The 16,651-nt window shown below is 44.2% G+C and overlaps 1 protein-coding gene across 1 annotated transcript in view; it reads left to right on the forward strand.

Annotated features, from left to right (window-relative positions):
• Nucleotides 1-5,278: 5,278 nt before the first annotated feature.
• The window catches only part of COMMD5 (COMM domain containing 5), a 32,429-nt gene continuing 21,056 nt past the window's right edge, over nucleotides 5,279-16,651 (forward strand). Inside the window, exon 1 of the mRNA XM_083595760.1 lies at nucleotides 5,279-5,526. Within this exon, the coding sequence (XP_083451886.1) occupies nucleotides 5,361-5,526 (166 nt within the window). The 5' untranslated portion in view covers nucleotides 5,279-5,360. The remainder of the gene's footprint in view (nucleotides 5,527-16,651) is intronic.

The following is a 16,651-nucleotide window of genomic DNA, read 5'->3' on the forward strand; positions in this document are numbered from 1 at the left end:
ATAAGAGGGCACTAGCCTCGGTCTGGCTAGCTGCAGGCGATTGCAAACAGGAGAGGCGTGGGAAACAAATTATCTCTCCTGGTTTGGAGGCTTCAGCACAGCTGTTGCTGGGTGCTACTCAGGTTTGCAATAAAAAGGCTACGTGCTTTGTTGAAGAGGCTCACAACGCGCTGAGTAGCCTTGGGACAAAGACACAACGCTACCACCTTATCAGAAATCTCAAAATTTGAGGCGCTGTTGCTGGCACCAAAGCAGCGTTACGATGGAAGACAACACGGAGGACATCCCTGTGTATGAGGCAAATATATTTGGTGTTGATATGGGAACTATCAACGAGTTAATGAGAGACGAAAGCATCATAGACTGCTTTATCGTCAACCCGAGAGATGAAAGTTCCCTCATGGACTGTGACGACGACTTGAGTGACCTTTTCGGAGAGGGCGACCATGGCTTGATCCCGTTTGCAGGGCTTTTTGACGAAGACGAAGGAAGCATGTTGGGTGCCGAAAGAGCTGCTCCTTTGGAAAGTGAAATGGCCATGGTGGACCTCCCTCCGTCACCTGCGGATAAACCAACTGTGGCTCCAGAGGAGGAGGCGGCAGCAGCAGCAGCAGGTACCAAAAAGAGGGCAGGAGGGGAGCCGAGTGTGACAAAGGGTTTCAAGAGTACCGAAATGCTTCCATCCTCCGAACCGAAAAAGAAAGTGAGAAAGACAAATCGAGACGTGCCAGATGAGGAGCAGCCCTCCTGTAGCTACCAGGAAACCGCTTCCATAGCCTCACCTCCGTACAATGTGGAGCAAGCGGTTGCTGCTACAGAAGCGAGGATGAAGACTTTGGTGCCATTGCAGACAACTCCAGAGCCGCAGCTCTTAGGTGAAATGGGGGAAATTCTGTCAACCGAGGATGAAGAAGAGGAACACGAATGGAACAAGACCCCTCAGCAATTGCTCCGTGTTCTTCAGCAGAAAGTTGCCCAAACTGGAAATAAAACCATCAGCTTTTTTGAACTAACACATAATATGGCCTGCAAGCAAGTAGGAGCAACATTCTACTGTTTGTTGGAGCTTGCAAATATGCGAGCTATTGACATGAAGCAAGAGGACATATGCAGTGACATTACTGTAATTCCTGCCGACAAATTCTATGAGTTTTGAATGTTTGGCTTACTGCATTGTTAGCACAATTAGTGCCCACCTACAGGAGAAGAAAGGGAGAGTTTATTGCCTGCAGAGTTAATGACTTCGGGGTTTGACTTTGGAGTTTGGGGTTGTTGCATATCTTGCATATCTATTACTATTTTGCACTGGGTGCAACTGCATTGATGGGGAAAAAATAAAAAAAAATATTGGTTCACCTAACTATGACTAATTCACTTCTTTACAATTATCTGCTTAGTAAACTAGAATGCTATTGTATTTTAATTAACTACGTATTTTAATTTAAAAAACTAATGAGACAACAGGTTGCCCATTTTGGGTCTTCTGGACCCCAAATGGGCAACCTGTTGTCTCATTAGTTTTTGTAATAGAACGTTCCCCGGGAATGGAAGGTTTAGCGACCTACATTCCAACGTACTTTAAGCAGATGCAGGTCCTTGCAAATATCATTTAAGTGCGAGAAACACTGCGTGTTAGATTTTGCATTCCTTTACTGTGCATTTCCGATAGCTAGTTGCAAGCAGGGGACAATTCCACTACCGAGCAGAGCACAAATTGCAATTAAGTTTCCTTCTCCCCTTGTCGCTTTGTAAACTCTTAAGCATTTTCAAGGCTATGTAGAAATGCCATACATCCCGATTACAGGTTAAGGGCAAATTGCAAGCCTTGAGGGAGCGGGTGTCCAGGCGGCTTAGCATCAGTATACAGTGGACTGGGGTGCGGGGGGGAACCAGGCTAGTCCCGGGTAAATTGGTTACTAATAGAAAGGGGTCGTGCCTGATTCAACCGGCCTCCAGACACAACAAGAAACTTTGCAAGAGGCGCGGCGTGAAGAGGGTGAAGGAAGACCTTTCCTAGAGTCTACTCGAGAGCAGCCTTCCCTGCTTTGCGCGCCTCCCGCCTCACCACTTTCCTTGGCGTTCGGCGCCATTTTTGAAGGGCGGGTGGGGTGGGGAGGGGAATGGTAGTAGTGCCTCGCCCAATTCTACCCGCAGATTCCCAGGAACTGAATCTGGGGTCGAGCAGCTAGATGGTGAGCAAACAGGTTGAGAATAATAAATTAATAAACCGAGGAGGATTTACATTTCCGCCATTGCCCAGGCTAGTACAAAGAGGAACATAATTCTATATACAAATAAGTGAATGAATACAGCTACACGCTCGTTAGCGACTTAAGATGTTGCAAGGTGATTCCCTCCACACACTGCGTTTCATATGGGGTTTTTGTTTTGTTTTTAAACAAAGCTGTACTAGGGATGCAACCTTTGTTCTGGCATGATACGGGGCGATTTTCGTTTTCATTTTCATCTGGTGCTGAAGAAATCCGTTACGACCTATTTGCAGCCCAGCAGGACAGCCCGTCTGGAACTCGCTGCACACCTGCGCGCAGACTTACACCTGAATTTGTACATCTGCCTGTCCTTGGCTACCCCGAGCTTAGAGACATGTCCTTTCCCACATCCTTTCAAACACACGCGTTTCGGGAGCGCCCCTAACTTGTCGAAGAGAGACATAGAGGAGACCTGAAATGCAGGACAAAACTATCAATACGGGACGTATTTAAATATTTCAAATATTTCAGGTATTTCACATTTAAATACAGGGCAATCCTGCATCCGGCGGCAACCCCAGTGGGCACACCAAAGAGGGAGCGGGGATGTCTTCACCCAGGGTACATTACTGGGTTTGTTTTCCTGCATCAAACTCCCATTCAACGAACCTTTGTCCATCGCATGTGGCAAAGCCGGCCTCAAAGGTACACATCGCAGCTTAAAAACTGATGGAAGCTTGTTTGAGGGAAAGCGTATCAAAGAGGAGTATTTTGAAATAAACTACAGTATACTTATGGATTGTGGCTAATGCCGTGTGCATTAGACTTTAAACAACAGCAGCGGGAGCGCACTGGAGCCACAGTAAGCGGTAACGTGTACACAGCCTGTGTTGCTGGCGTAAATTCCCGCTACGGCTCACCTGTGCATACAAATATGCATTTATCTTTCACTGCGATCCTATATATGCCTGCCCAGAAGTAAGACCTTTATCTTTCAAGTGAACTTGTTTGCAGTTAAGTGGATCTGGACTGCAGGCTATATCAGCAAGTTAAAAATAAATAAGTACAGGCGTGTAACATTATTAGATGAGTGTGGTTTGTATCTATAAAAGGTTTTGTTTTTTTCATTTTAAGAAGATTCTTTGTTACAAAACAATTTACATAGAACACCTCATCTGACATTACATAGCCTTTAACTTCCGATTCACCTCATTGTTCTTTTTATAGCTTACTAGTGTATACGCACTTCATATTTATTATTCTTCTCAGTTAATTATCGGGGGGGGGAATTTTACTCTATAATTTCCTTGAACTTCAAGATTCAATCCGAATCTGTCAGGAGATTTGTGTTATTACAGTACTTTTAAAGATATTCTTTGTACATTATGAAATTACTAAATTTCTGGTTAGAGTTTCCTCTTATTCTCCCAGTCATCTTGCAAGTTCTGAATATTCTATCTTCTTTGTTTGCCAATCAGCTATTGCGGGATTACATCACATTTCCAATTTTTTGCTATTAAAATCCTCGCCGCTGTGGTTGCGTACATAAGGAGGGTTCTGGGGCGGAGGGTTGTATATCAATGGACATAATGCCTAACAATAAGGCTTCAGGGTGTGTTTTTTTAAAACGAAAATTTAAAGATCTTTTTGAGTTCATTGGATATTATGTCCCAAAATGATCTTATCTTCACACAGTCCCATCACATTTGCAACCGCTTTTTTGCATCTCCAGCAAACGTCAGAGCTTTTCTTCTACATCTTGGCCAGTTTGGTCGGGGTCAGATACCATCGGTACAGCATTTTCATTATGTTTTCTCTCCAAAGCCTTTCATATATATATATATATATATATATATATATATATGTCCTGGACAAATTATGTCCAGTCACAGCAACATACTTTTATAATAAATTGCTCTGCGCCATTAACTTTTATAGACAAGAAGTCAAGGAGGAAGAGGTAAAATCAGTTATGGTCCATTGGGCCCGGGACATTGGACATGTATGTCCAATGTCCCGGGCCCAATGGACCATAACTGATTTTACCTCTTCCTCCTTGACTTCTTGTCTATAAAAGTTAATGGCGCAGAGCAATTTATTATAAAAGTATGTTGCTGTGACTGGACATAATTTGCAAACCTAGCCATTATAGCCAAATCATATAATTATGAATGATGATTACTATTCTTATTTGTCGTCCTAACTTTATTCAATTCATAGGTGCAGATGCAAAGTACTGTTACGTGTGCCTAGAACGGTGACTGTTCAATTTGAGCTAATGTTGATAACTGTTTACATACATAGACGAGTCCGGGTTCACACATTTCTTGATTCCTCTAACAAGCAGCTAGCTGAATGGACCACACTAGAAGCACCCTTTCCACCTGAATATTATGTAACTGTTATCTCACACCATAATGTAAGAACTGGTACTTTATTTTTAGTAATGCTTAGGTTTTGGGGTTTTTTTAAAAGAAAATGACAAAAACTGGCTGTGATTAATTGGCAGCATTTTAAACAAATTGATGCAAACAAATTTAAAATATCTGGAGGGCACCAGGTTGGGTAAGCCTGTAATATCTGTGCATTATATGCGGAGTGTCCTATTCATGCCTCACAGGACGCTATTCCCGTTGCAGTCATCAAACGATGAATTTACAAGTATGCAGACGGACGCTCTTTGTCGGGGCGCGAGCTTTTACCCTTTACTTCCCGAAGACAGACAAATTCATAGAATCACAGAATCATAAAGTCGGCAGGGACACCAAAGGTCCTGTAGTCTAACCCCGCGCAATGCAGGGATCTCAACTAAAGCATCCAGGACAGATGGCCATCCAACCTGCAAGGAAGCAGAGGCCACCTCCTCTCGTGGGAGTCTGTTGCACCGTCAAACAGCTCTCACTGACAGAAAGTTATTCCTGATGTTTCCTCGGAATCTCCCGCCTTGCCGTTGGTTCGAATTCTGCGCTCCAGAACAGGAGAAAACAAGCTTTCTCCCGTCCTTCATTTCGGACTTTGGGCCATTAGGGGGCGCTCGAATGAAATAGAACGTTCCCCGGGAAGAGGAGAGTCACGTGACTTGACAGCCGGGCCTGCATTTTTTTTTCTCTTTCGTTTTTGCAAAGCCTTGCAGAGGGGGCTTCTGCTGCCATGGCTGCGATTGCGAAGGCCCTGTTGCCCCATTACCAGCAGTCGGGACTGGAGACTAACCTCAGCAGGGTCAGCTTTCTGGGGGCTCGGATACCCGCAGAGGTGGAAGCGATGGCCAGGAGCGTTCGGGAGCTGGACAAGGAAACCTTTCGCAAACTCCTCAAAGGTAAACAAACGCTTTGCCGGCAGGACAGGTAGAGGGGTGGGAATCAGTGCCCGCAGGGAGTTCTTGCCTTTGAGAGCTTATCCTGCTTAGGCGCTGGTTAGCTTAACCTCCTTCCAGCGATCCTGAAGTGAGCTTGGTCGTAGGCTCTGCGTGGCCCTTTCCTCACGCTCCCGTCAGTTGGTCTTGACAGCAGGACATCTTGCTGTTACTGCTTTTGTGCTTCTATCTTAACTGCTTAAGTTTCTTGCGGATTGCTTCCAGCTCTGCGATGTGAAACTGACTAGTTAATGTGATGGCCACAGGAAATATTGTTAATCAGTTTTGCCATTAAAACAGTTTATTACACTTCTTATAAGCTGGGTGGTATAATTTTACTTGCATGTTTCCGTTTGTTGCAATGTGCCGGCCAGTTGCATAGCCCCTTTTCCTGGGCAAGGATCTGGAGCAAGTGGTCACACACCAGATCCAGGCACTTTTGGAAGAAACTGATTTCCTGGAACAGGGTTTGGCCTGGTTTTGCCACAGAAACTGCTTTGGTTACCCTGTATGATGACCTTTGTGGGGAGAGAGAGACAAGGGAAACATGCCCCTGTTAATTGCTCTTGACATCTCAGCGGCTTTCAATGCCATCACCCATGGTATCCTTATTGAGTGACTCTGAACTGGGGGTGGGTGGCACCACTTTGCGGTGGTTCCAGTCCTACTGGGATGGTTGTTCCCAGAGGGTGTTACTTGGGGAATGCTTTTCAACCGTGTGGAAATTCAATGTGGGGTTCTGCAGGGCTCAATCCTATCCCCTATGGTGTTTAATCTCTACATGAAACCACTGGGTGGGGTTATCCAGAGGTTTGGAGTGCGTTGTCAGCAGTATGCTATTTCTCCTTTACATCTGCAGGTGAGGCAGTGGAAGTGCTGGACCAGGGTCTTGTCTCAGTAATGGACTGGATGAGAGCCAACAAACTGAAGCTCAATCCATATTAGACTGGGACACTGTTAGTGGGTGGTTCCCTAGACCAGATGGGTGGGAGATCGCCTGCTCTTGATGCGGTTGTCTATGCTCTGGTAACCTCAAAGTTAGATTACTGCAATGTGTTAGAGGTGAAGTTGCCTCTGAAGATGGTTTGGAAACTTCAACTGGTGCAGAATTTGGTGGCCAGGTTGTTCCAGGACCAAAATACAAGACAGATTTTACATATGTATAGAGTTTTAATTCTATTAATATTTCATTGCTTTTCAATGATAGCTTTTTCTGTTCTTGAATTCCGTCAGGGGAAAAGGTGCAATTTAATAAATAAATATAAAAGATAATAAAACTATATAATAATGCCCCCTGTAATGGCCTCTTCACAGATATTTTTCCCTGTGATCTCCAAGCTCAACAACTTTGATATCCTAAAAAAAATTCAGCAACTTTGGCTGCCCCCCCCCAAAAAAAAATCCTGGCTATACCAGGAAAGTGAAAGACAGAGCTATAGCCACACGTTTATTTTGTCACATCAAGAATAAAGGTTAACACTTTAGAAGAATTCTAAAATCCGTATTCGGACAGTCCCTTTACTAGGCCTGTGTAAATGCCATCAAATAGTGTGAAAAATAAAAAAAGTAAAGGACCCCTGACAGTTAAGTCCAGTTGTGAACAACTCTGGGGTTGCGGTGCTCATCTCTCTTTACTGGCCGAGGGAGCTGGTGTTTGTACGCAGACAGTTTTTTCCAGGTTATGTGGCCAGCATGACTAAGCCGCTTCTGACGAAACCAAAGCAGCGCACGGAAATGCCGTTTACCTTCCCGCCGGACCAATACCTATTTATCTGTTAGTACTCTGATGTGCTTAAAAATAGTTGAGTCTTAAAATTATTGTTGCAATTCTAGTTCCATTTTTTTCCATAAGGGGGAGTGCTTGCACAAATGTTCACAATGGACGAATTAATTACAGTCAGATTAAAGACACTTCGGGTTAAATCTTTTCAGGTTGCGTCCCGCGGCGACCCAGAAGTACCAGAACGGGTTACTTCTGGGTTTCGCTGTTTGCGCATGCGCAGATGCTCAAAATGACATCACACACAGGCACAGAAGCAGTGGATTGCGACGCGCAGACGCGGGTTGCATTCTGCTCAGGTTTCGAATGGGGCTCCGGAGGTTTGGAGTATGTTGTCAGCAGTATGCTGATGACACTCAGCTCTATTTCTCCTTTACATCTGCAGGTGAGACAGTGGAAATGCTGGACCAGGGTCATGCCTCAGAAATGCACTGGATGAGAGCCAACAAACTAAGCTCAATCCTGATAAGACTGGGGCACTGTTAGTGGTTGGTTCCCTAGACCTGATGGCTAGAAGGTCGCCTGCTCTTGATGGGGTTACACTTCCTCTGAAGGAGCAGGATTTACAGCTTGGGGGCACTCCTGGATCCTTTGCTGTCACTTGAGGCTCAGGTGGCCTCAGTGGCCCAGTGCGCCTACCATCAGCTTTGGCTGGTGGCCCAGAAACGCCCCTATCTGGACAGGGATGGCCTAACTACTTTTGCCTATGCTCTGGTTACCTCTCGGTTAGATTACTGCAATGTGTTAGAGGTGAAGTTGCCTCTGAGGACGCTTTGGTAACTCCAACTGGTGCAGAATTTGGTGGCCAGGTTGTTCCAGGAGCAAAATACAAAACAGATTTTACATATGTATATAGTTTTAATTCTATTAATATTTAATTGCTTTTTAAGGATAGCTTTTTCTGTGCTTGAGTTCCATCAGGGGAAAAGGTGCAGTTTAATAAATAAATGTAAAAGATTATGAAACTATAATAATGCCCTCTGTAATGTCCTCTTCACAGGTATTTTTCCCTGTGATCTCCAGGATCAACAACTTTGATATCCTAAAAAAAATTCAGTAACTTTGGCTCCCACCCATGCACAAAAATCCTGGCTATACCCAGGAAAGTGAAAGACAGAGCTATAGCCACACGTTTATTTTGTCACACCAAGAATAAAGGTTAACACTTTAGAAGAATTCTAAAATCCGTATTCGGACAGTCCCTTTACTCGGCCTGTGTAAATGCCATGAAATAGTGTGAAAAATAAAAAAGGTAAAGGACCTCTGACAGTTAAGTCCAGTTGCGAACGACTCTGGGGTTGCGGCGCTCATCTTGCTCTATGTCCAGACATTTTTCCGGGTCATGTGGCCAGCATGACTAAGCCGCTTCTGGCGAAACCAGAGCAGCACATGGGAACACCGTTTACCTTCCCACCGGAGCGGTACTTATTTATCTGCTAGTACAGTGGTACCTGAGGTTAAGAACGAAATTCGTTTTGGAGGTCTACTCTTAACCTGTAACTCTTCTTAACCTGAGGTACCACTTTAGCTAATGGGGCCTTCCGCTGCCGCTGCGCCGCCATTGCACGATTTCTGTTCTCATCCTGTAGCAAAGTTCTTAACCCGAGGCACTATTTCTGGGTTAGCGGAGTCTGTAACCTGAAGTGTCTGTAACCTGAAGCATCTGTAATATGAGGTACCACTGTACTTTGATGTGCTTAAAAATACAGTGGTACCTCAGGTTAAGTACTTAATTCGTTCCGGAGGTCCATACTTAACCTGAAACTGTTCTTAACCTGAAACACCACTTTAGCTAATGGGGCCTCCTGCTGCTGCCACGCCGCTGGAGCCCGATTTCTGTTCTGATCCTGAAGCAAAGTTCTTAACCTGAAGCACTATTTCTGGGTTAGAGGAGTCTTTAACCTGAAGCATATGTAACCTGAGGTACCACTGTAGTTGAGTCTTAAAATTATTGTTGCAATTCTAGTTCCATTTTGTACCATAAGGGGGAGTGCTTGCACAAATGTTCACCATGGAAAAATTAATTACCTGGGGAATGCTTTTCAGCCCTGTGAAACTTTCAATGTGGGGTTCCTCAGGGCTCAATCCTGTCCCCCATGTTGTTTAACGTCTACATGAAACCATTGGGTGGGGTTATCTGGAGGTTTGGAGTATGTTGTCAGCAGTATGCTGATGACACTCAGCTCTAGTTCTCCTTTACATCTGCAGGTGAGACAGTGGAAGTGCTGGACCAGGGTCTTGCCTCAGTAATGGACTGGATGAGAGCCAACAAACTGAAACTCAATCCTGATAAGACTGGGGCACTGTTAGTGGTTGGTTCCCTAGACCTGATGGCTGGAAGGTCGCCTGCTCTTGATGGGGTTACACTTCCTCTGATGGAGCAGGTTCACAGCTTGGGGGTCCTCCTGGATCCTTTGCGAGGCTCAGGCGGCCTGAGTGGCCCAGAGCGCCTTCCATCAGCTTGGGCTGGTGGCCCAGCTATGCCCCTATCTGGACAGGGATTGCCTAACTACTGTTGTCTATGCTCTGGTTTCCTCTTGGTTAGATTACTGTAATGTGTTAGAGGTGAAGCTGCCTCTGAAGATGGATTGGAAACTTTAGCTGGTGCAGAATACAGCGGCTAGGTTGGAGCAAGACGGTTTGAATATATTATACCGATCCTGGTCCGACTGCACTGGCTATCAATGAGTTTCCAGGCCAAATTCAAAGTGCTGGTTTTGACCTATAAAGCCTTCAACGGCTCAGGACCACAATAGCTCAAGGACCGCCTCTTTCCACATGAACCTACCCACACCCTGATATCATCTTCTGAGACCCTCCTTTGTGTGCCCTTGAGAGGTCCAGAGGGTGGCAACACGAAAATGGGCCTTCTCTGCAGTGGCTCCCTGTCTGTGAAATGCTCTCCCCAGGGAAGTTCGCCTGGCACCTTCATTATACACCTTTAGGCACCAGGCAAAAACATTCCTTTTTAACTAGGCCTTTGGTTGATCTGATTTACATACTGTGCCCTTTTAAACTGTGTTTTTTTGGGGTGGACACGCGCTATTCAGTTGTTGTTTTTCTTTTTATTAATATATTTTGTGGTTTTATAATATAATAAATTTAATTTAATAAATAATTTAATAAATAAATATAAAAGATAATGAGACTATATAATAATTCCCCATGTAATGTCCTCTTCACAGGTATTTTTCCCTGTGATCTCCAAGCTCAACAACTTTGACATCCTAAAAAAAATTCAGCAACTTTGGCTGCCATCCCTCCCAAATAGTCCTGGCTATATCCATTCACACAGTGAAAGAAAGAGCTATAGCCACATGATTATTTTGTCACACCAAGAATAAAGGTTAACACTTTAGAAGAATTCTGAAATCCATAATAGGACAGGCTCTTTACTAGGCCATGAAATAGTGTGAAAAATAAAAAAAGGTAAAGGACCCCTGACAGTTAAGTGCAGTCGCAAACGACTCTGGGGTTGCGGCGCTCATCTCGCTTTACAGGCCGAGGGAGCCAACATTTGTCCTCAGACAGTTTTTCCGGGTCATGTGGCCAGCGAAACCAAAGCATCACATGGGAACACCATTTACCTTCCCGCCGGAGCGGTACCTATTTATCTCCTAGTACAGTGGTACCTGAGGTTAAGAACTTAATTCATTCTGGAGGTCCATTCTTAATCCAAACTGTTCTTAACCTGAGGTACCACTTTAGCTAACGGGGCCTCCCGCTGCCACCATGCCACCACCGCGCGATTTCTGTTCTCATCCTGAAGCAAAGTTCTTAACCCGAGGTACTATTTCTGGGTTAGCGGAGTCTGTAACCTGAAGTGTCTGTAACCTGAAGCGTCTGTAATCCGAGGTACCACTGTACTTTGATGTGCTTAAAAATAATTGAGTCTTAAAATTATTGTTGCAATTCTAGTTTTATTTTTTACCATAAGGGGGAGTTCTTGCACAAATGTTCACCACGGAAGAATTAATTACTTGGGGAATGCTTTTCAGCCCTGTGGAACCTTCAATGTGGGGTTCTGCAGGGCTCAATCCTATCCCCCATGTTGCTTAACCTCTACATGAAATCACTGGGCGGGGTTATCTGGAGGTTTGGAGTGTGTTGTCAGCAGTATGCTGATGTCACTCAGCTCTATTTCTCCTTTACATCTTTTTTTTTTTTTATAATATTTTTATTTTTCCATATAAACACAATACAACAAACATAAACATACAAAAACAAAACAAAAAACATGTATCATTTCATATCCTAATTTCATATCCTATCTTCCCCGACTTCCTCATGCCTCCCCTTTCTGTATTCCAAATTCTTATCGATTGTTCAGCAAATCTTCCCTTATTTTAATTTAAATTTAGACTATTCTTCCTTATTCTCCTTGTCTTAACCATTACTAATAGTAACCATTTACTTTCCAGTCCAACATCATTCTAACTTTCATTAACTTTGTAATATTTCTTTAAATAGTCCTTAAATTTTTTCCATTCTTCTTGCGCTGCTTCTCTTCCCTGGTTTCGGATTCTGCTCGTCATTTCTGCCAAGCCCATATAGTCTATCACCTTCATCTGCCATTCTTCCAGTGTGGGTAGTTCTTGCGTCTTCCAGTACTTCGCAATGAGTATTCTAGCTGCTGTTGTAGCATACATAAAGAAAGTTATGTCCGTCTTTAACACCCCTTGGCCGACAATACCCAAGAGAAAGGCCTCTGGTTTCTTGGGGAAAGTATATTTAAATACCTTTTTAAGTTCATTATAGATCATTTCCCAGAATGCCTTAATCTTCGGGCAAGTCCACCAAAGATGAAAAAATGTACCTTCAGTTTCTTTACATTTCCAACATTTATTATCGGGCAAATGATATATTTTTGCAAGCTTGACTGGGGTCATGTACCACCTGTATATCATTTTCATAATATTCTCTCTTAAGGCATTACATGCCGTAAATTTCATACCTGTGGTCCACAACTGTTCCCAGTCAGCAAACATAATGTTGTGACCCATATCTTGTGCCCATTTGATCATAGCAGATTTAACCATTTCATCCTGCGTATTCCATTTTAACAGCAAGTTATACATTCTTGAAAGTATCTTAGTTTTGGGATCTAACAGTTCTGTTTCCAATTTTGATTTTTCCACCTGGAAACCAATTTTTTTTATCCAAATTATATGCCTCCATTATCTGATAATAATGAAGCCAATCTCGCACTTTGTTTTTTAGTTTCTCAAAACTCTGCAGTTTTAGTCTATCTCCCTCTTGTTCCAAAATTTCCCAATATTTCGGCCATTTGGCCTCCATATTGAGCTTTTCCTGGGCTTTTGCTTTTCAGCCCTGTGGAACCTTCAATGTGGGGTTCTGCAGGGCTCAATCCTATCCCCCATGTTGCTTAACCTCTACATGAAATCACTGGGCGGGGTTATCTGGAGGTTTGGAGTGTGTTGTCAGCAGTATGCTGATGTCACTCAGCTCTATTTCTCCTTTACATCTGCAGGTGAGACAGTGGAAGTGCTGGACCAGTGTCTTGCCTTGGTAATGGACTGGATGAGAGCCAACAAACTGAAGCTTAATCCCAATAAGACTGGGACACTGTTAGTGGTTGGTTCCCTAGACCAGATGGGTGGGAGGTCGCCTGTTCTTGATGGGGTTATACTTCCCCTGAAGCAGCAGGTTCATAGCTTTGGGGTCCTCCTGGATCCTTTGCTGTCGCTCGAGGCACTTGTGGCCTCAGTGGCCCAGAGCACCTTCCATCACCTTCAGCTGGTGGCCCAGCTATACCCCTATCTGGACAGGGATGGCCTAATTACTGTTGTCTATGCTCTGGTTACCTCTTGGTTAGATTACTGCAATGTGTTAGAGGTGAAGCTGCCTCTGAACATGGTTTGGAAACTTCAGGTAGTGCAGAATACAGCGGCTAGGGTGTTCACTGGAGCAAGACGGTTTGAATATATTACACCGATCGTGGTCCGACTGCACTGGCTACCAATGGGTTTCCAGACCAAATTCAAAGTGCTGGTTTTGACCTATAAAGCCTTCAACGGCTCAGGACCACAATAGCTCAAGGACGGCCTCTTTCCACATGAACCAACCCACACCCTGATATCATCTTCTGAGAACCTCCTTTGTGTGCCTCCTCCTCGAGAGGTCCAGAGGGTGGCAACACAAGAACGGGCCTTCTTTGCGGTGGCTCCCCGTCTGCGGAATGCTCTCCCCAGGGAAGTTTACCTGGCACCTTCATTATACACCTTTAGGCACCAGGCGAAAGCGTTCCTCATTAAGGCCTTTGGTTGATCTGATTTACATACTGTGCCCTTTTAAAATGTGATGGGGGGGGTTCCATTGAGTTGTTGTTTTTCTTTTTATTATATATTTTGTGGTTTTATATCTTGATTTTATTCCTTGAACTGCCCTGAGACCCCCAGGTATAGGGCGGTATATAAATTCATTCAATAAATAAATGAAATTAAATCAGATTTGCAATTAGAATAGGGAATTGCACTTCTTTCAATTGAAGAAGTGTGCATCAAAATGGATATATTGGTAAAAATAATATGCAAAACTGCATTACATTTGGGGAAGTTGCTTGCAAACATGTGTACATAAGTCAACACTGCATGTAAAAATGTGTTTATAAGGGAAACTTCACACTAAAATACTGATGCATTTTCATGAATTTTGTTTTAATGCAAATTCCTGCAAAAAGTGGAGAACTGCATTTAAGATTGGAAAATTGAGAAACTGAGAGAACCGTAATTGGCAGATCGTTTCTTGCCTGGTTACTATGCTGGTTCCTGATTTGAAGTTGGCTTTTTCCCGTGGTGGTGTGATATAGTCTCTTTAGGATTGGCTTGTGGGTTGCGTGGGAACTTGTTAGAAGTCCTGGAATAATGAACCTGAACACAGGTGCCTCTCATATTCGATGGACTGACTGTGATTGATTCTCAGTTGAACATTTGGCTAGGCAATAGGACAGTCTTGAGCCAAGTTAAGAGCTTTGAGAATTTAAGGAAGAAAAGTCAGTTGTTCCAGGGACAGTCCACATATATATTATCCTATTCTGACCTCTTTTTCTGTATGGTGAGTGCGCCTGCCCAGGCTGCACAAAAAAAGCAATTTGGCTGCAGAAATTCATTCTGATTGTGTAAAGCAGGAGTTTTCAACCTCTTTGAGTCCACAGCTCCCTTGCCCAACTGCACTGTTTTTGCATCACCCCTGTGGGGCTCAGGAGCCCAGCTATGTCACCCCTTGCCTGCACAGCTGGCAGCCTCTCACCTTTATTCTAACTTAACTGCTTAAGTTTCTTGCGGATCGCTTCCAACGCTGTGATGGGAAACTGACTAGTTAATGTGATGGCCACAGGAAATATTGTTAATCAGTTCTGCGATTAAAACAGTTAATTGCGCTTCTTATAAACTGGGTGGCATAATTTTACTTGCATCTTTCCGCTTGTTGCAATGTGCCGGCCAGTTGCTTATCCCCGTTTCCTGAGCAAGGTTCTGGAGTGAGTGGTCGCAGACCAGATCCAGGCACTTTTGGAAGAAACTGATTTCCTGGAACGGGGTTTAGACCTGGTTTTGGCGCAGACACTGCTTTGGTCGCCCTGTATGATGAGCTTTGTCAAGAGAGAGACAAGGGAAACATGTTCCTGTTAATTGCTCTTGACATCTCAGCGGCTTTCAATACCATCACCCATGGTATCCTTCTTGAGTGACTCTGAACTGGGGCTGGGTGGCACCGCTTTGCGGTGGTTCCAGTCCTACTTGGATGGTCGTCCCTAGAGGGTGTTACTTGGGGAATGCATTCAGCTCCATAGAACCTGCAATGTGGGGTACCGCAGGGCTCAATCCTATCCCCCATGTTGTTTAACCTCTACATGAAACCACTGGGTGGGGTTATCCAGAGGTTTGGAGTGCGTTGTCAGCAGTATGCTGATGACACTCAGCTCTAGTGCTCCTTTACATCTGCAGGTGAGACAGTGGAAGTGCTGGACCAGGGTCTTGCCTCGGTAATGAACTGCATGAGAGCCAACAAACAGAAGCTCAATCCAGATTAGACTGGGGCACTGTTAGTGGGTGGTTCCCTAGACCTGATGGGTGGGAGGTCGCCTGCTCTTGATGGGGTTACCCTTCCTCTGAAGGAGCAGGTTCACAGCTTGGGGGTCCTCCTGGATCCTTTGCGAGGCTCAGGTGGCCTCAGTGGCCCGGACTGCCTTCCATCACCTTCGTCTGGTGGCCCAGCTATGTCCCTATCTGGACAGGGATGGCCTAACTACTGTTGTCTGTGCCTTCATTATACACCTTTAGGCACCAGGCAAAAACATTCCTTTTTAACTTGGCCTTTGGTTGATCTGATTTATATACTGTGCCCTTTTGAAATGTGTTTTTTATGGGGGGGGGCGATATAGAGTTGTTGTTTTTATTTTTATTATATATTTTGTGGTTTTATATCTTGATTATATTCCTTGAACTGCCCTGAGACCCCCAGGTATAGGGTGGTATATAAATTCAATAAATAAATGAAATAAAATCTGCTTTGCAATTAATAATATATCCATGCTTCACATAGTGAAAGACAGAGCTATAGCCACATGTTTATTTTGTCACACCAAGAATAAAGGTTAACACTTTAGAAGAATTCTAAAATCCATATTAGGACAGTCCCTTTACTAGGCCTGTGTAAATGCCATGAAATAGTGTGAAAAATAAAAAAAGGTAAAGGACCCCTGTTGCGAACGACTCTGGGGTTGTGGCGCTCATCTCGCTTTACTGGCCAAGGGAGCCGACGTTTGACCACAGACAGTTTTTCCGTGTCATGTGGCCAGCATGACTAAGCTGCTTCTGGCAAAACCAGAGCAGTGCATGGAAAACGGAGCGGTACTTATTTATCTACTAGTACTTGGATGTGCTTAAAAGTAGTTGAGTCTTAAAATTATTGTTGCAATTCTAGTTCCATTTTTTACCAAAAGGGGGAGTTCTTGCACAAATGTTCACCATGGAAGAATTAATTACAGTCATACCTTGGGTTAAAGATAGTTCGGGTTAAATCTTTTCAGGTTGCGTCCTGCGGTGACACAGAAGTACCAGAACGGGTTACTTCCCGGTTTTGCCATTCGCACATGCGCAGGTGCTCAAAATGACATCACAAGCATGCACAGAAGCCATGAATTGCGACCCAGAGACGTGCAGACGCAGGTTGCATTCTGCTCCGGTTGCGAAAGGGGCTCCCGAACGTAATTTCCTGAAGCAAAGTTCTTAACCCGAGGTACTATTTCTGAGATAGCGGAGTCTGTAACCTGAAGTGTCTGTAACCTGA

This window comes from Podarcis filfolensis (assembly GCF_964270895.1).
Source record: "Podarcis filfolensis genome assembly, chromosome: Z".
In the NCBI taxonomy this organism is placed as follows: domain Eukaryota; kingdom Metazoa; phylum Chordata; class Lepidosauria; order Squamata; family Lacertidae; genus Podarcis; species Podarcis filfolensis.